This window comes from Bos mutus, chromosome 20 (genome assembly GCF_027580195.1).
Source record: "Bos mutus isolate GX-2022 chromosome 20, NWIPB_WYAK_1.1, whole genome shotgun sequence".
In the NCBI taxonomy this organism is placed as follows: domain Eukaryota; kingdom Metazoa; phylum Chordata; class Mammalia; order Artiodactyla; family Bovidae; genus Bos; species Bos mutus.
This window is the reverse complement of record NC_091636.1, coordinates 35,235,317-35,256,345: the sequence shown is the minus strand read 5'-3', so window position 1 is coordinate 35,256,345 and position 21,029 is coordinate 35,235,317. Positions and strand designations below refer to the sequence as shown.

The 21,029-nt window shown below is 37.5% G+C and overlaps 1 protein-coding gene across 7 annotated transcripts in view; it reads right to left on the bottom strand.

Moving 5' to 3' along the window:
- The window catches only part of RICTOR (RPTOR independent companion of MTOR complex 2), a 141,811-nt gene that overhangs the window by 87,508 nt on the left and 33,274 nt on the right, over positions 1-21,029 (bottom strand). For 4 of the 7 annotated variants that reach the window (XM_005907619.2, XM_005907620.2, XM_070357616.1 and 1 more), the window contains one exon: positions 16,591-16,688. In XM_005907619.2, the coding sequence (XP_005907681.1) occupies positions 16,591-16,688 (98 nt within the window). Of the gene's footprint in view, positions 1-16,590; positions 16,689-18,389; positions 19,267-21,029 lie in introns of those variants that run through there. The other 3 variants (XM_070357615.1, XM_070357617.1, XM_070357619.1) reach the window with 3 other exon arrangements.

Below are 21,029 nucleotides of genomic sequence, written 5' to 3'. Positions count from 1 at the left end.
GGAACTAAAGAGCCTCTTGATGAAAGTAAAAGAGGAGAGGGAAAGAGCTGGCTTAAAACTCAATGTTCAAAAAACAAAGATCATGGCATCTGGTCCCATCACTTCATGGCAAACAGACACAGAAACAATGGAAACAGTGACAGACTTTATTTTCTTGGGCTCCAAAATCACTGCAGATGGTGACTGACACCATGAAATTAAAAGACGCTTGCTCCTGGGAAGAAAAGCTATGACAAATCTTGACAGCATATTAAAAAGAAGAAACATCATTTTGCCAACAAAGGTTGGTCTCATCAAAGCTATGGTTTTTCCAGTAGTCATGTATGGATGTTAGAGTTGGACCATAAAGAAAGCTGAGCGCCAAAGAATTGATGCTTTTGAACTGTAGTGTTGGAGAAGACTCTTGAGAGTCCCCTGGACTGCAAGGAGATAAACCAGTCAATCCTAAAGGAAATCAGTCCTAAATATTCCTTGGAAGGACTGATGCTGAAGCTGAAACTCCAATACTTTGGCCAACTGATGCAAAGAACTGAGTCATTGGAAAAGACCACGATGCTAGGAAAGACTGAAGGCAGGAGGAGAAGGGGATGATAGAGGATGAGAATGTTGGATGGCATCACCAACTCGATGACATGTGTTTGAGCAAAGTCCAGGAGTTGGTGATGGACAGGGATGCTTGGTGTGTTGCAGTCCCTGGGGTCAAGAGTCAGATGCGACTGAACTGACTGAACTGAAAGCAGGTTCAAGCACAAGATCCTCATGTCATGACTTACAACAATAAGGAACTAGAAACAAATGTTCATAAAGGAGAAACCTATGTAGCAGTATTAATATTACATAATACTGAAACACAAAACACGCTGGGTCGCTTCAGTCGTGTCCAACTCTTTGCGACCCTGTGGACTGCATCCCACCAGGCTCCTCTGTCCGTGGGATTTTCCAAGCAAGAATACTGGAGGGGGCTGCCATGCCCTCCTCCAGGGGATCTTCCCAACCCAGGGATCTAACCCACATCTCTTGCATCTCCTGCATTAACAGGTGCTTTCTTTACCACTAAGGCCCATCTGGGAAGACTGGAAACACAAACAACAACTGCATAATGTATCAATGAGTTAGGGAAAATATTCTTTAAAATATACATTTCTTAAAAAAAGGTATATACTTTTTTTTAAGACGTCCACACATCACCATTTTATCACCAAAAAAGAAAGTACAATCATAGGTGATTTATTTTTCTTTCTGTGCTTTTCTGTATTTTATAAATATTTACAATGATTATCTATTACTTAGATAATCTAAGAAGAATTATATATACAGTATAGTATTCATAAATAGTAACAGAAGTAGCATTTATTGACTATTAATCATGTCAATCCTAGTAAAGAAGTAATATTTTGGTAATAAAGACAACTGAGACTAGAGATGGTAATAAGACCGCCAAACATCACAAAGCTATTATTAAATGGTAAAGCCAGAAATGAAACCAAACCAGTCTAAGTCCAGAGCCCACTGAAATATGAGTCTACTTTTGTATTAAAATTATTTACATATGCAATGCAAAAACAAACACACAAACAAACAAACAAAAATTTACATGGGGGAGGTGGTGGATTTAAAAACAGAATAACTGAACATTATCATTTCCCCAGCTGCAAAAATGGTATGAATCAAGAATCTGGAGAACCATACTCTTGGCTATTAACACATAAAATGAATAAGTGAATTTATTATATTTTTCTAGAACAGCTAGCAAAAAACACACACGAATTACTGCCCATTTCAAAGGATTAACAAACACACAAAAAGACTGCATTACTTAAAGACTTAAAGACAAAAAGACTTAAAACTGCATTACTAGAAATACGGAGTATTTGAGATTTCACAAATATTTTAGATTACTATCATTGTCACTGTATGGCACCATATATTAATAAAAAAGAAAATTAAAAGGACATCTTATCGTCGTGTTATCACTTAGATTTTGGAAATGTTCTAATTTATAAACTTAATAGAAAAATTAAACTCAGAATCTGTTATTAAAACATAAAATATTGTGCTTCTAAAATGGGGAAAATGTTAGTTTCTTAAACTAACTCCATTTCTAAAAAGGCAGTGTTTCCACTCTTCTGCTACATCATGTTAATAAAATGAAATGCTTTGAAACTTAAAAATAAAGTATAAAAAATCTTATCTGGTCAAGACTTAGTTTCTCACCTAAGTATGTACTTGGTTCTCCTTCCCTGCATTTTCTTTTTCACACTTACTAGATATCCTTGCAGAAAACTATATATTCAGTGAAACGTAATTTCAAAATTATCCCCCTTCTCAAACCACAAAATATATGACTGTTCACCATTTAACATTTGCTAGAATTAGCAGTTTTGAAAGGTGAAAAAAAAATTTTTGTCTAAGTTATTATTATGATTTCCTAAAAGCACACAGAATTTGGAAATTATTTAGAAAGGAGTTTCATTTTCTGCTACCTAATATAAATGTATTTATACTGAAAGAAATGTTTCTGAGAAAAATGTGCACTCAGCTGGAAAATGGAAAATCACAAGTAACTAAAAACAGTTTACAGTGAAACGTATTTCTCATAATTATCTGCCTATTCTCCAGGGACAGTAACAGATATTAAGGCTATCCTTTCAACAGTGGCTAAATTGTGCTTTCATATTGTTTGAAGAGGAACTAAAGAGACTCTTGATGAGGGTAAAAGAGGAGAATGGAAAAGCTGGCTTGAAACCCAACGTTAAAAATAATAGTATCATGGCATCCAGTCCCATCACTTCATAGCAAACAGAAGGGGAAAAAGTGCAAACAGTGACAGATTTTATTTTCTTGGGCTCCAAAACCACCGTGGAAGGTGACTGCAGCCATGAAATTAAAAGACGCTTGCTCCTTGGAAGGAAAGCTATGACAAACCTAAACAGCACATTAAAAAGTACAGATATCACTTGGCTGCTAAAGGTCCCTATAGTCAAAATTATGGTTTTTCCCGTAGTCATGTACACAGACATGAGAGCTGGACCATACAGAAGCTTAAGCACTGAAGAATTGATGCTTTGGAGTTGTGGTACTGGAGAAGACTCCAGAGTCTCCTGGACAGCAAGGAGATCAAACCAGTCAAACCTAAAGAAAATCAACCCTGACTATTCATTGGAAGGACTGATGCTAAAGCTGAAGCTCCAATACTCTGGCCACCTGATGTGAAGAGCTGACTCGACAGAAAAGACCCTGAGGCTTGAAAAGACTGAAAGCAAAAGGAAAAGGGGGAAGATGATGATGCGATGGTTAGACATCATCAACCACTCAATGGTCATGAATTTGAGCAAACTTCAGGAGACAGTGGAGGACAGAGGAGCCTGGGCTACACTGTCCACGGGGTCACAGAGAGTTTGACACAACTTAGCGACTGAACAATTGTTTCCAGATATATAGAAGAGGTCTTAGTAATCAGTGTTAATGAAAATATCCCCTTTGAAATAGAATTATCCCAAGTAGAGACTAAACTTTCTATATGTAAATAATGCACATATATCAGGAAATATATCTAAGAAATTAGAGAAGACACTGATAAGATTCTAAATTTTCCACTATTAAAGAAACATTACACTTTGAATCACCAGGAGAGTTCATCTATTGTTAAGTTTCAAAATATTAGGAATAACTTATTTTAATAAAAAAATTTTATAGTGATTTACTTTCTTACCAATCACCTCCCAATTTAAATAAACAAATCTTACAAATCAAACCCTTTTACTTTTAACTCTAGCAAAGAGGTGGGCAGAAATAGCAAGAACACTGAATTGGTAAATTTAAATAACAGGAATCTCATCCTGCCTCAACTACTGACTGAATTACTAATTAACCTTCAATCATTAAGTAACAAATTTTTTAAATTCTATCTTAGCTATTATTGGTAACTTTTCTTCTCCTGTGTAAAATATTAAAATGTAACAATGCCTGCCCTATTACATAGCTTTGTTAATAGTAAGAATAAATTACTGTTAGAAATCATTGAAAAATCTTTCAAAATGTAAGAATTAGGAACTTAATAGTCACTTAAAATGCTAAATTATTAGACATCACACATTTCACTGGCGTTCTGTTGCTTCCCACCCCATGTGTTTTTATGACTATCAGTCACAAAATACCTAGTTTAATATCACTAAATAGGATCGGAGTTCAGGCAGAAGTTGTAAGAGAAGGCTAAGCTCTTATTATTTAAAGCTGTAAAGATGATGTATCTTAGTCATATGGAAAGTGTTTGAGAATGAAACTAACCTAAAAGAAAAGAGCTGAGAAATGGAGAGAGAGAATACAATTAACATTTTTTCAACCCCTGACTCATTCCACCTGAAATTAAGATTTTATTTTTGGTCTTACTCGTGATGAAAGCAAATAATCAGCTCAGTTGAATTAGGTTTGTTAAATTTGTTACTTATACATCAACTTAAGCATTCAATACCATCCGAAATTCACAACTATTTCATGAGTGTAACTATTAAATTTTTTAATATAAACAAAAATATTGCTAATGATATCTTATATCTAAATGGGGAACGGGATTTCCCTGGTCCAGTGGTTAAGACTCCAAGCGTTCACTGCAGGGGGCACTGGTTCAATCCCTGGTCAGGGAAGTAAGATTCCACATGCCACATGGCGCAGACAAAAAAATAAATGAATGAATGAATGAGGTAAAGGTTTTGATAAGATGTCACTGGTATAGTGAAGGACAGGAAGCCTGTCGTGCTGTAATCCATGGGGTCTCAAAAGAATTAGACATGATTTAGTGAATGAACATGAACAACAACAACAACAACAACAACAACAACACTGGTCAGTCAGTTCAGACGCTCAGTCGTGTCCAATCTTTGCGACCCCATGAATCTCAGCACGCCAGGCCTCCCTGTCCATCACCAACTCCCGGAGTTCATCCAGACTTACGTCCATAGTGTCAGTGATGCCATCCAGCCATCTCATCCTCTGTCGTCTCCTTCTCCTCCTGCCCCCAATCCCTCCCAGCATCAGAGTTGACTCTTTTCCAATGAGTCAACTCCTCACATGAGGTGGCCAAAGTACTGGAGTTTCAGCTTTAGCATCATTCCTTCCAAAGAAATCCCAGGGCTAATCTCCTTCAGAATGGAATGGCTGGAACTCCTTGCAGTCCAAGGGACTCTCAAGAGTCTTCTCCAACACCACAGTTCAAAAGCATCAATTCTTCGGCGCTTAGCCTTCTTCACAGTCCAACTCTCACATCCATACATGACCACTGGAAAAACCATAGCCTTGACTAGACGGAGATTTGTTGGCAAAGTAATGTCTGCTTTTCAATATGCTATCTAGGTTGGTCCTAACTTTCCTTCCAAGGAGCAAGCATCTTTTAATTTCATGGCTGCAATCACCATCTGCAGTGATTTTGGAGCCCAAAAAAATAAAGTCTGACACTGTTTCCACTGTTTCCCCATTTATTTGCCATGAAGTGATGGGACCAGATGCCATGATCTTCGTTTTCTGAATGCTGAGCTTTAAGCCAACTTTTTCACTCTCCACTTTCACTTTCATCAAGAGGCTCTTTAGTTCCTCTTCACTTTCTGCCATCAGGGTGGTGTCATCTGCATATCTGAGGTTATTGATATTTCTCCCAGCAATCTTGATTCCAGCTTGTGTTTCTTCCAGCCCAACGTTTCTCGTGATGTACTCTGCATAGAAGTTAAATAAGCAGGGTGACAATATACAGCCTTGATGTACTCCTTTTCCTATTTGGAACCGGTCTGTTGTTCCATGTCCAGTTCTAACTGTTGCTTCCTGACCTGCATACAAATTTCTCAAGAGGCAAATCAGGTGGTCTGGTATTCCCATCTCTTTCAGAATTTTCCAGTGTATTGTGATCCACACAGTCAAAGGCTTTCACATAGTCAATAAAGCAGAAACAGATGTTTTTCTGGAACTCTGTTGCTTTTTCCATGATCCAGCTGATGTTGGTAATTTGATCTCTGGTTCCTCTGCCTTTTCTAAAACCAGCCTGAACATCAGGAAGTTCACAGTTCACATATTGCTGAAGCCTGGCTTGGAGAATTTTGAGCATTACTTTACTAGCGTGTGAGATGAGTGCAATTGTGTGGTAGTTTGAGCATTCTTTGGCATTGCCTTTCTTTGGGATTGGAATGAAAACGGACCTTTTCCAGTCCTGTGGCCACTGCTGAGTTTTCCAAATTTGCTGGCATATTGAGTGCAGCACTTTCACAGCATCATCTTTCAGGATTTGAAAGAGCTCAACTGGAATTCCGTCACCTCCACTAGCTTTGTTCATAGTGATGCTTTCTAAGGCCCACTTGACTTCACATTCCAGGATGTCTGGCTCTAGGTCAGTGATCACACCATCGTGATTATCTGGGTCGTGAAGATCTTTTTTGTACAGTTCTTCTGTGTATTCTTGCCATCTCTTCTTAACATCTTCTGCTTCTGTTAGGTCCATACCATTTCTGTCCTTTATCAAGCCCATCTTTGCATGAAATGTTCCCTTGGTATCTCTAATTTTCTTGAAGAGATCTCTAGTCTTTCCCATTCTGTTGTTTTCCTCTATTTCTTTGCATTGATTGCTGAAGAAGGCTTTCTTATCTCTTCTTGCTATTCTTTGGAACTCTGCATTCGGATGCTTGTATCTTTCCTTTTCTCCTTTGCTTTTTGCTTCTCTTCTTTTCACAGCTATTTGTATATTCTGCTTAATAAAATCCATGTGCAACATCAGTCAATCTATTTGTTATCCTTAACTCACAGAACTTCTTTACAAATTAAGTATTTCTGACAAATATAAAATATTCAAAGGTGGCTATCAACAATATTATATTTTGACAAGTTAGAAGTCTTAACCATCTCTAGGTAATAAAAATGCCTGAGATGCTTATTAAAATTATTAACTTTAAAAAACATAATGATCAGCTAAACTGGACAGTTAAATGCTATGACCATTTTACTTATAGGGCTTTGAGGGTTAACTGAACAGTTCTCCTAAAGAAACAAAAGAGAGAGTAACCCAAACTTTAAAAAATCTTGCCACAAATTAGAATTCCACAGCATAGTCTTTTTAGAGGGTAATTTATAAGTAGGTTTTAAAATAAAAAGTACAAATGCTCTTGGCTAAATAATCACAGTTTTAAAATTCTATTCTGCATAAAACAGTACTTAAGAGTGTTACTAATGCATTATTTAAAATGCAAAAAGAAGTAGCGAATACTTGCATTTTCTAATGATAGAATGATTAAATAAATTACAGTATATGTATTATGCATATGTATGTATATTTGGACGCATATACATATATATGGATGGATAGATATGCACACACACATCTATCAACACACATATGCAGCTACAAAAAAGTAGTGGATCTACATTTATAGAAAAAGAAAGGGCTCATGATATCCTGGGAAGTGGATAAAATACAAACTACAAATCTCAAGATCTCATTAAAAAAACCCTTATGTACACATATAATAAATGTTAAATACACTGAGCATTATATCAGACATTTCTAGTTTAGCTTAATTCTTACAACATAATAAAACATATACACATACACGCTGATAATTATACCAAAGAAGAATAAGAATAAATACCTTCTAGTGGTAACTTCTGAGAAATGGTCCTTTTGTCGGGATGAGGAGGTGGATGGGAAAAAGATGTGAGACAGGACTTTCACTTTTTACTGTATATTGTTTAATACCACTATTATTTTTATATTTAATTTATATAATTTTGAAGCTTTTTTAAACAGAACAAGATTCCTCTGGAGCTTTTCATATATGAAATTAAATATAGGGAAAGAGTTAAAATGTAAAAGAGCTAAAATATTTTCACCTTTAAAAAAAGGTCTTTAGATAATCAGCATGTTGTCAGTTTTAAAAATAGAATGCTAAGATTATTTTCATCAGCAGCCTGTTATACACAATACTTTAGTGAAATGATGTCAGAAGGCAAGCATGGGTGTGTGACATTCACGTGGTCCTAGGATCACATCACTGGCACCCTCTCTTCATACCTTAAAAGGAGGTTTAATTCTAGAGATAAAGCCCACCCTATACAACATTTCAGCCCCACTGATCTATTAAATTAACTTAATCCTAACAGGCATGCTATACTTAATAACAAAACAAATGCTAATACAACAGAAAACTCTTATTCAAACTGCAAAATCATTCCAATGTAATACCTTTAATTAAACACTTGCAATGTGCCAAGATTTGGGGAAGAGAGGGATATAAGAGTAAAAAAATAAATACTACATATTTCTTGTGCTTAATAATCTCAGTTTAATAAGAGAGCAACACAATAAATAGTAATGATACCCAAAATCATAAAATTTAGTAGACACGTATAACCTATTATAAGAACACAATGAAGGGTGACCAACTAATTCTTGTCTAACTAGTCTCCTGGAATCATAACCCTTTTTCTTATTTTCTTATTCTGCAGACCTATTCTTAGAGACTTCTAAGAATTTCTAAATATTATACTGTAAGTTAATGAACTTACAGACTGTACCAAAATAACACCAAATCTGTAAATATTTTTTAACCTAGCTCAAAAATATAGAATTCAAAGACACATTTTATTATGATTTAAATTCAATAAGCATTTATTTTGTGCTCGGTATTTGGAGAAATTTTATAATAAAACCTGCTGCTGCTAAGTTGCTTCAGTCCTGTCCAACTCTGTGTGACCCCATAGATGGCAGCCCACCAGGCTCCCCCGTCCCTGGGATTCTCCAGGCAAGAACACTGGAGTGGGTTGCCATTTCCTATCCCAATGCATGAAAGTGAAAGGTGAAAGTGAAGACACCCAGTTGTATCCAACTCTTAGCGACCCCATGGACTGCAGCCTACCAGGCTCCTCTGTCCATGGGATTTTCCAGGCAAGAGTACTGGAGTGGGGTGCCACTGTCTTCTCCGATAATAAAACCTACAGACATTTATTTCCAGCACTGGCTCTTAACTGAGATGATTCTGTCCCCTAGGAAACATTCGGCAATGCTTGGAGACATTTTTGCTTTTGACAACCAGTGGAGGTATACTACAAGCATCTCCTGGGTAGAGGCCAGAGGTGCTGCTAACACTACAATGAACAAGACAGCCCCCCCAAACAAATAATTATCTGGCCCAATAAGTCAACTTGCTCAAGCTGAAAAACTGTTACAGTAACAGCTTACCAATCTCCAATTCAAGCTATTAAACAGACTCACCTTTTTACAGTCAACAAAACTTCCTGAAAATTAGCAAAAAAAAGAAAAAGAATACAAAAAACAAACCCTAGGTTGTAAAGCATTATCTGGTATGGAGTACATATTATGTGCCAAGCACTGTATTGGGACCTTGCCTCTTAACTGCAGCAAAACAATCTCTGAGTAAAGAAATCTGTCCAACGCTGCCTTGCTAGTTAGGGTCAGAGATGGGCTATTAAGACCTCACTCGCTTGATCTGAAGCTCATACTTTTCTCACTGTTATCACCAGGCAGCCAGAGCAGAGTTTATCAAGTCTCATGTTTATGGACTACACTAATGGAACAGCCTCTCACACCCTTACCCAATGGTGAGGCTCTCATATTCCAGAAAAATTCTAGTACGTTTGCTTATCTGATTGTTAAATCCATAAATAATTTAAAACAGAAAATAAAAGGGCTGCTACAAGCTGATACCAGAGCCAGAGAGAAATGTGAAAACTGTACACAAAGGATATGGCAAAACAAAAGACAAAAGTACAAGAAGCTCAAAAGCCTGCCGCTGCTACTGCTGCTGCTGCTAAGTCACTTCAGTCGTGTCCGACTCTGTGCGACCCCAGAGACGGCAGCCCACCAGGCTCCCCCATCCCTGGGATTCTCCAGGCAAGAACACTGGAGTGGGTTGCCATTTCCTTCTCCAATGGATGAAAGCGAAAAGTGAAAGTGAAGTCGCTCTTAGCGACCCCATGGACTGCAGCCCACCAGGCTCCTCCATCCATGGGATTTTCCAGGCAAGAGTACTGGAGTGGGTTGCCATTGCCTTCTCCACTCAGAAGCCTAGGGCCTTCAAAAGCCTAGGGCCTTTATTACAGAGACACATCATTCTATACAGTGATACGATGGGGAAAAGGAAGGAAGAAAATAGAGAGGGAAGGAGAGAAGGGAAGGTGTAGGGAAGGGTGAAAAGAGAGGAAATGAACCAGGGAAGGAGATAAAAAGAGGAGTAGAAGGAGAGAACAGAGGGAAAGAGAAACACGAGAAGAGACTGGAAGAACACAGATCAAAGAAAGACCAAGTGGAGGGAACAACTTCGTGAAAAACCATGGGAAAAATTCAAAAGGAAACAAAGAAGTGGAGGGAGGAAAAGGGGAAAGAGAGCAACTGACCTTAACCCATAAGAAATGGAGATCTAGATAGAAATATATGTAGAATAGAGAATAGGGAAAAAGAAAGCTATCCAAGAGAAATAGATGTTTAAATCACTCCTAATTCAAAAAGTTCTATACACACACTGTCTATGTTTAGTAGTTACTAGCCACACACAGGTGGCTATAAGCACAGAAATTTGTTTTTATCTGAACAGAGATGTGCTGTAACATACACAAATTGCACAACAATTATACTAAAGAAATTCTCACACTGTTAAGAAAGTTTTAGGACCCACAACAGATTTCCCAACCTGGGCATCCTGCAAAGGGACTGAGAACTCCCAGGGAATTTGACCTTGGAGGCCAGTGGGAGACGGAGCCTCCGGGTGCAATCTCAAAAAACAGAATAATCTGTTTGTTTCCAAGGCAAACCATTCTATATCACAGTAGTCCAAGTCGATGCCCCAACCACTAATGCCAAAGAAGCTGAGAATGAACGTTCTATGATGACCTATGAGACCTTCTAGAACTAACACCAAAGATGTCCTTTTCATCATAGGGAACTGGAATGCAAAAGCAGAAGTTAAGAGATACCTGTAGTAACAGGCAAGTTTGGCCTTGGAGTACAAAATGAAGCAGGGCAAAGGCTAATAGAGTTTTGCCAAAAGAACGCACTGGTTATAGTAAACACCCTCTTCCAACAACAGAACAGAAGACTCTACACATGGACATCACCAGATGGTCAACACCGAAATCATATTGATTGTATTCTTTGCAACCAAAGATGGAAAAGCTGTATACAGTCAGCAAAAACAAGACTGCGAGTTGACTGGCTCATCATAAAATCCTTATGGCAAAATTCAGACTTAAAGAAAGCAGGGAAAACCACTGGACGTTCGGGTATGACCTAAATCAAATCCCTTATGATTATACAGTGGAAGTGACAAATAGGATCAGATCTGATAGAGTGTCTGAAGAACTATGGATGGAGGTTCGTGACATTTTACAGGAGACAGTGACCAGGACCATCCCCAAGAAAAAGGAATGCAAAAAGGCAAAATGGTTGTCTGAGGAGGCCTTACAAATAGCTGAGAAAAGAAGAGAAGGTAAAGGCAAAGGAGCAAAGAAAAGATATACCCATTTGAATGCAGAGTTCCAAAGAATAGCAAGGAGAGATAAGAAAGCCTTTCTCAGTGATCACTGCAAAGAAATAGAGGAAAACAACAGAATGGGAAAGACTAGAGATCTCGTCAAGAAAATCAGGGATACTAAGGGAACATTTCATGCAAAGAGGGGCACAATAAAGGGCAGAAATGGTATGGACCTAACAGAAGCAAAAGATATTAAGAAGAGGTGGCATTAATGCAAAGAAGAACTATACAAAAGATCTTAATGATCCAGATAACCATGATGGTGTGACGGCGCGCACCTAGAGCCAGATACCCTGGAATGTGAAGCCAAGTGGGCCTCAGGAAGCATCACTACGAACAAAGCTAGTGGAGGTGATGGAATTCCAGCTGAGCTATTTCAAATCCTAAGAGATGATGCTGTGAAAGTGCTACACTCAATATGCCAGCAAATTTAGAAAACTCAGCAGTGGCCACAGGACTGGAAAAGGTCAGTTTTCATTCTAATCCCAAAGAAAGACAATGCCAAACAATGTTCCACACAACTTCCGCACAACTGCACTCATCTCACATGCTGGCAAATGTTCAAAATTCTCCAAGCAAGGCTTCAACAGTACATGAACCGAGAACTTCCAGATGTTCAAGCTGGATTTAGAAAAGGAAAGAACCAGAGATCAAATTGCCAACATCCACTGGCTCATCGAAAAAGAAAGAGAGTTCCAGAAAAACATCTACTTCTGCTTTATAGACTATGTCAAAGCCTTTGACTGTGTGGATCACAACAAACTGTGGAAAATTCTTCAAGAGACGGGAATACCAGACCACATTACCTGCCTCCTGAGAAATTGTATGCAGGTCAAGAAGCAACAGGACCACACATGGAACAATGGACTGGTTCCAAACAGTGAAAGGAGTGTATCAAGGCTGTATATAATCACCCTGCTTATTTAACCTATGTGCAGAGTACATCATGTGAAACGCTGAACTGGATAAGGCACAAGCTGGAATCAAGACTGCAGGGAGATATATCAATAACGTCAGATATGCAGATGACACCACCCTTATGGCAGAAAGCAAAGAGGAACTAAAAAGTCTCTTGATGAAAGTGAAAGAAAAGAATGGACAAAGCTGACTTAAAATTCAACATTCAAAAAAACTAAGATCATGGCATCTGGTCCTGTCACTTCATGGCAAACAGACACAGAAACAGTGGAAACAGTGACAGACTTTATTTTCTTGGGCTCCAAAATCACTGCAGATGGTGACTGCAGCCATGAAACTGAAAGACACTTGCTCCTTGGAGGAAAAGCTATGACCAACCTAGACAACATATTAAAAAGCAGAGACATTTCTTTGCCAAAAAAGGTCCATCTAGTCAAAGCTACGGTTTTTCCAGTAGTCATGTATGGATGTGAGAGTTGGACCATAAGAAAACTGAGTGCCGAAGAACTGATGCTTTTAAACTCTCGTGTTGGAGAAAACTCTTGAGAGTCCCCTTGGACTGCGAGGAGATCAAACCAGTCAATCCTAAAGGAAATCAGTCCTGAATATTCACTGGAGGGACTGATGAAGCTGAAACTCCAATAATTTGGCCACATGATGTGAAGAACTGACTCACTGGAAAAGACCCTAATGCTGGGAAAGACTGAAGACAGGAGGAGAAGGGGCTAACAGAGGATGAGAATGTTGGATGCCATCACCGACTCGATGGACATGAGTCTGAGCAAGCTCTGAGAGTTGGTGATGGACAGAGAAGCCTGGCATGCTGCAGTCCATGGGGTCACAAACAATCAGACATGACTGAGCAACTGAACTGAGGTGAAAACACCCACACTTATCTTCTAAGATTTAGTATGAAAAAATATTAAATATCTCATTGATATTTAATTATTGATATTTAATTGATACTAATTACATAAAATGTTAAGTTGGATATAGTGTATTAAATATAATATTAATAATAATTTCACACTTCCTTTTACTTTTTTAGTGTGACCTGCTAGAAAATTTAAAATTACAAAAGTGGCTTACATGTGTTTCTACTGTATTGTGCTTCTCCAGAGTTTAACAGTGCTTTAGGACCCATTCTCCAAGCTAGGCTTCAACAGTAATGTGAACCGGGAGCTTCCAGATATTCAAGCTGGATTTAGAAAGGGTAGAAGAACTAGAGATCAAATTGCCAACACCCACTGGATCACAGAAAAAGCAAGAGAATTCCAGAAAAACATCTACTTATGCTTCACTGACTACACTGAAGACTGACAATGCGGATCACAAAAAACTGTGGAAAACTCTTAAAGAGATGGGAATACCAACCACCTTATCTGCCTCCTAAGAAACCTGCCTGCAGGTCAAGAAGCAATAGTTAAAACTGGACATGGAACAATTGACTGGTTCCAAATTGGGAAAGGAGTACGTCAAGGCTGTATATTGTCACCCTGCTTATTTATATACAGAGTACATCACTTGAAATGCTGGGCTGGATGAAATACAATCTGGAATCAAGATTGCCAGGAGAAGTATCATTAACCTCAGATATGCAGATGACACCACCCTTATGGCAGAAAGCAAAGAGGAACTAAAGAGCCTCTTTATGAAAGTGCAAGAGGAGAGGGAAAAAGCTGGCTTAAGTTTAACATTCAAAAACCTAAGATCATGGCATCCAGTCCCATCATTTCATAGCAAACAGATGCAGAAACAATGGAAACAGCGGAAGACTTTATTTTCTTGGGCTCCAAATCACTGCAGATGGTGACTGCAGCCATGAAATTAAAAGATACTTGCTCTTTGGAAGAAAAGCTATGACAAACCATGACAGCACATTAAAAAGCAGAGACATTACTTTACCGACAAAAGTCCATCTAGTCAAGGCTATGGTTTTCCCAGTAGTTATGGTGAACCATAAAGAAAGCTGAGTGCCAAACAATTGATGCTTTTCAACTGCAGTGTTGGAGAAGACTCTTCTTAAGAGTCCCTTGGACAGCAAGAAGATCAAATCAGTCAATCCTAAAGGAAATCAGTCCTGAATATTCACGGGAAGGACGGAAGTTGAAGCTGAAACTCCAATATTTGGGCCACATGATGCATAAAGCCAATTCATTAGAAAAGACTTTGATGCTGGGATAGATTGAAGGCAGGAGAAGGGGACAACATAGGACGAGATGGTTGGAAGGCAACACCGACTCAATGGACATGAGTTTGAGCAAGCTCCAGGAGATGGTGAAGGACAGGGATGCCTCGTGTGCTGCAGTCCATGGGGTTGCAAAGAGTCGGACACGACTGAAGACTAAACAACAAAAAAAGGACCCATTCCGGTGCCAAAGTGAAATAAAAGAAATCACTGCCATTCTTACATTCATTCTTCTTTTAGAATCCCAGTTGTAAATGATATGGAAGTACATAACTAGATGTCAAGCTGATTATAACATGAACCAGGAGATCAAACAAGACATAAACCTCTATTAACTGTTTTTAACAGTTAAATGAAGGCAAGTGCTAAGACATGTTACTATTAGACTGGGTGAAGAATGATGACATAAAACTGGGAAATTTAATAGAGTAAAACCAGGAGATTCAATTTGTAACCTTGAAATAACTCTAGGTCTTAAAAATCTGACATTACCTGAGTAGTACACTGAAGAAATGTATTTGAAGATTTTCAACACTTTCATAAAAATGAAACATACAACAAGGATATTTTTGAAAACCCCTTCACAAGCACTTATTCAATGTTTTTGAAAGTTTTTTTAAAAATCACTGTCATCACTCATACAAGATAATTTTCTCATGTTGTATAAAATTAAATCCCAGAATGTTTCATTAAGAAAAAAATAAGTGTATATGTATATTTCACCAACTATGGAAAGAAAAAAACTAATCTACTTCGTATTTATTATATAACACCTTATTGGGAAAAAATTTTTTTGTTACTTAGTGACTATATTCTTACCCCTTCTTTTTCTATGAAATAAAATCAAATTCAAGCCACAGTCTAACTACCAAGTAGCAAAGAATTAAACATTTTGGAAAGATTAAAACAGTGTGACTCAAATTTTAATGGACGCCCAAATTCATCTGAGATATTCATTAAAATGTAGATTCTCACTGAGTAGGTCTGGGTGGGGTTGAAAACTGTCCATATCAAACAAACTCCAAGGTGACACCAATGTTGCAGGTCTATGGATCACACTTTTAGTAAGCAGCTAAAACAATTATTCCTATGTTTAAAATGTACAACAAGGCACTATACTCAATATTTGTAACAGCCTATAAGGGAAAAGAATCTGAAAATGAGTATATATAATCTGAATCGCATGCTGTACACCTAATACTAACATGACACTGTAAATCGACTAAACTTCAATAAAATATAAAAATAAATAAAACGTAAAATAATTTATACTTAGTAAAGTAAAAATGGAAATTCATTTTCCCAAAGGAAGCATTCTATTTTCTATTTATGGCAGGTATTTTAGTGTTTCAAATAACAGGTATTTTAGTGTTTCCACGAGTTGGCTGTTCGGCATTACCAGGCTCCCAACCATACCAATCCATCTATCAAAGTTGGGAATTCTTGGTGGCTAGTAGAGATCAGGTCAATATTTATTTGGGACAAGTACCCTAACATGTATGTTGAGTTCTGAGATCCAGATAATGGAAACAGAGTTATCAGGAAAGAAGAGGAAGTGGTAATATTTCTCTGGAAATCATTACATCTATGAAATGCAACACACCATACTCATGTACCAACATATTTATAATATGATACCCCATAAAAATGAATATTAAAAGGCAACAGAATTACATCCTTATGTGACTAATAGTGGAGACTGAATTACTGATTTCTCAGTGATTTCCCTTTATTCTCTTCTGAACCTACCAAATATTTGACAACAAATGTCAAATATGTCTCATTATTCAAATATACTTTTAAATTTAAAAACATATAACAAAAATCCATGAGAAAGGGCCAAGGAAACACTAATATTGAGGGAATACTGAAGAATTTCTTGTTAATGGTGGTTAAGATATACCTAACAAGTACAATAAGGAAAAAATAATTTAGGATGATAATGTAAAGACTGAAGTTACTTACCTTAGTAAAGTTATTCAGATGGCCTAGCTTTCTCATATTTGATACTCCTTGCAATTTGGCCACATTTTGGAGAATCTCCCTTAAGTTATCAGAAGGTTCTAGAACAGATAAAATAATTTAACATAATTTTAAAAGATTAAGATAATTTTAAAATAATTTTATTTTCCCTAACAAAACACATGAAACATGCATTATTAAAACTTCACAACTTTGACTCTCGGGTTTTCTTTAAAGTCTTACTTTCTGTATCAAATCTACCTACTTAGGAGACTTCAAAGTTTATGTGGATGACTCAATGAATGACCTGCACCTCTCTACTCCATTTATACCTATGGTCCAACTCTCTACATCACCTGGAACTATTTAACCACTAATTCTAAAATTTCAACCCCAACTGCAAGAACACCTTTCACTTCTGGCCATAATGTAGTAACAGGAACCAAACATACTGTCTTATTTGAATCAACCCCAAAATTGAAAAAAAAACACATAAAACAACAGTTCTCAAAACACTGGACATTAAGTAAAGAAAAATAATCATTGAGAAACGAAAAAAAAAAAAAAAGAATGCTCTACAACTGCCCTCAGTTTACTGTCATTAGAGTGTTTCCAGGCCTTGGTGCTGAGAGGAGATACCCAGGCAAACTGAGTTCAAGAAACAGAGCTCAGAGTCCAAGGAGAACAAACTGTACCAGAGAACAGAGCACGGCCCAGAGAGAACACTAAACATCTGCAGAAGGACCCTTTATGCAGCCATTACAGCAACAGCTGGCGCATGTGTGTGAGGAAATTATCACTCAAAAAAAGTAAAGGGATGAGTATCATGTGTTTACACAGGACAGGGAGCAGTGCTTGTTTCTAATGGCCATACTGAAAAACTTAATAGTGCATGGGGCATTGGACAGAGTATTCAGAAAAGTCTTGGCTCAGTGGTGGGGAACAATCATGTACAGACTAAACATTTCTTTGATTCTACCTAACAAATCTTTGGGCTTCCCTGGCAGTTCAGGTGGTAAAGAATCTGCCTGCCACGCAGGAGACCCCGTTTCAATTTCTGGATTGGGAAGATCCTCTGAAGAAGGGATAGGCTACCCACTCCAGTATTCTTGGGCTTCCATGGTGGCTCAAACTGCAAAGAATCCGCCTACAATGTGGGAGACTTGGGTTTGATCCCTGGGTTAGGAAGATCCCAGAGGAAGGCATTGCAACCCACTCCAGTGTTCTTGCCTGGAGAAACTCCATGGACAGAGGAGCCTGGCAGGCTACTGTCTATGGGGTCACAAAAAGTTGGACACAACTGAAGTAACTAAGCACACAGCACACAACAAATCTTCAAAGCAAGATTTGAAAGAATCAAACTGTTTCCAAATAACTAAAATGTCTCAGACCAAAGCTCAGTAAGAATCATAAAAGAAAAATAGAAAACACCTAATGAAGCAAAATTTACAATGACTAGTATCCAAATATCATCAGACATGCAAAGCAGCAGGAAAACATGACTCATAGTAAGCAGAAAAATTAATCAACTGAAAATGACCCAGAACCGACACAGATAGTATTAGGTTGGTGCAAACATAATCACGGTTCGGGGCTGTGAATTTTAAATCATTATAACTAGGTTCAAACACATTTTTATTAATCAAAATAGGAACCATTATAATCAACACATTTTTGTCAACAAGAAATAAGTTTGTTCATTCCTTTGGTGCAAAAACCTGTGCTTCAGACTTCGATAAACTCTTGGAAAGCATTTTCCACATCCTGCTGGTTGTGGAAGCATTTTCCATGCAAAAAGTTACCGAAATGCTTGAAGAAGTGAATCAGTTGGCGAGAGGTTAGATGAATGTAGCAGATGAGGCAAAACTTCGTAGCCTAATTCATTCAACTTCAGAAGTGTTGGTTGTGAGACATGTGGTTGGACGTTGTCATGGAAAAGAATGCCAGCTCGAGGCTTTGCAGATTTCAGTGCCTCTCTCATCAATTTGCGGAGCACTCTCAGAATGGTCTCAGGGGGATTTAAAAAGCTGTAGTGGATCAGACCAGCAGCAGATGGACAAATGGTGACCACGACCTTTTCTGGTGTAAGTTTGTCTTTGGGAAGTGCTTTGGAGCCTCTTCTCGGTCCAACCACTGGGTTGGTAATCACAGTGGTAATTAGCAATTAGTGGTAAAGTAATTAGCCTCCAATTAAAATAAATTAAAAAAAAACCCACTTTTAGTCACGCATCACAATCCAAAAAAAAAAAAAAAATGGTTCTTAGTTGTTGCACAGAATAAGAGAAGACAACACTTCAAAATCATTTTTTTGATTTGCTTACTAGGCACCCAATTATCAAGCTTTTTCACCTTTCCAATTTGCTTCAGATGCCAAATAACCAAAGAATGGTCAACACCTGAGTTCTTGGGCAACTTCTCGTGTAGTTCTAAGAGGATTAGCATCGATGATCCTCTCAATTGGTTGTTGTCAACTTCTGACGGCCGGCCACCGCACTCCTCATCTTCAAGGCTCTTGTCTCTTCTGAAAAACTTCTCGAACCACCATTGCACTGTACGTTTGTTAGCAGTTCCTGGGCCAAATGTGTTACTGATGTTGCAAGTTGTCTCTGCAGCTTTATGACCCATGTTGAACTTGAATAAGAAAATCACTCAAATTTACTTTTTGTGTAACATCATTTCCCTAGTCTAAAATATAAATAGCAAGTAATAAGTCATTAGCAAAAAAACAAAGTAAGAAATGTGCATTAAAATGATGCATAACATAATCACATTTCTTTAAGACTATTCCAATATCAAATGGCAAAGTTCAACAATGACAAACCTCAATTATTCTTGCAACAATCTAATACAATCAGTAGAAAAGGACATTAAAACAATTTTTATAACTGTAGTCTATATTTCAAAACCTTAGGGAGAGGCATAAAAAGTGTAAACAGCACTGAAACTGAATTTCTGGAGACGAAAACTAATGTCTCAGATGTAAATATATTGGATGAGAAAAAAAGCATAATAGCTTTTATAGAAAGTAAGAGTTGTGAATTTTGAAGACAAAGCAATAAGAATTATCCAAAATGTAACACAAAGGGAAAAAAGAAAAATGAAAAGACCAACAGCAAACTATAGGGATTCAAGCAGCTTAACAAAATTGCAATATGTGTAACCAGAGTCCCTAAAGAAAAAAGTTTGGAATAGAAGAATTAATTGAAGAAATAATAGATGAAAACTTTCCAAGTTTGATCAAAGTAAGCCAATAAATCCAAGAAGTTCAATCAATCCCAAGCACAAGGAAAAGGACCAAGGTACATCATAATCAAATTACTCAAAATCACTGGTAGAGGAAAAATCTTAAAAGCAACCAGATTAAAAAAAAGACTGAAGCCATGAAATTAAAAGACACTTGCTCCTTGGAAGGAAAGCTATGACAAACCTAGATAGTATATTAAAAAGCAGAGACATCACTTTGCTAACAAAAGTCCACACAGTCAAATTTATGGTTTTTACAACAGTCATACACAGATGTGAGAGTTGGACCATAAAAAAGGCTGAGAGCGGAAGAATTGATGCTTTCAAACTGTGGTGTAGGAGAAGATTCTTGAGTCCCTTGGACTGCAAGAAAATCACCAGTCAATCCTAAAGGAAATCAGGAATATTCAGGAAATCCTGAATATTCATTGGAAGGACTGATGCTGAAGCTCCAATACTCTGGCCACCTGATGAGAAGAGCCAACTCAATGGAAAAGACCCTGTTTCTGGGAAAGATTGAAGGCAAAAGGGGAAGCGAGTGGCAGAGGATAAGATGGTTAGATAGCATCACAGACTCAATGGACATGAATTTGAGCAAACTCCAGGAAATAGTGGAGGACAGAGGAGCCCAGCAGTCCATGAGGTCTCAAAGAATAGGGCATGACTTAGCGACTAAACAACAACAAAGACAGACAAGTTACATACAGATAAATAAAGAGAAAAATGACAAATTTCTCCCAGAAAACAAAGCAAATGAGAAGACAGGGGAACAACTTTAAAATACTGAAAGAAAATAAAAAGCTTTTAAAATGCAAAAACAATCCTTAGTTCACCTGTTTTACAAAAACAGGCCAAAGCCAGAAATTACCCTGTGGTTGGGAATCTGCCAACCCTTGGATACTGTGTCAATATTCAAGTTATTTTTCTATTAACATATTCAGCATCCTATTTGCTTTAAACAAAAGCACAATCTAAAAAAGGAAAAAAATTGTCACATTATTGATATTTTACTTTAAGACCTATTATGACTTTCCTTTGAGATTTTAATCTGTTAACACAAACTAAGGAGCTATTTGTTTTGAATAAGTGTTTTCCTCAGCAAATAAAACATCACATTTTTCTATAAATTTAGCTTGCATCTGCTTCTCTCCATTCTGTTATACTCAGTGTGAGCCATGACAACCACACACTGGTTAGTG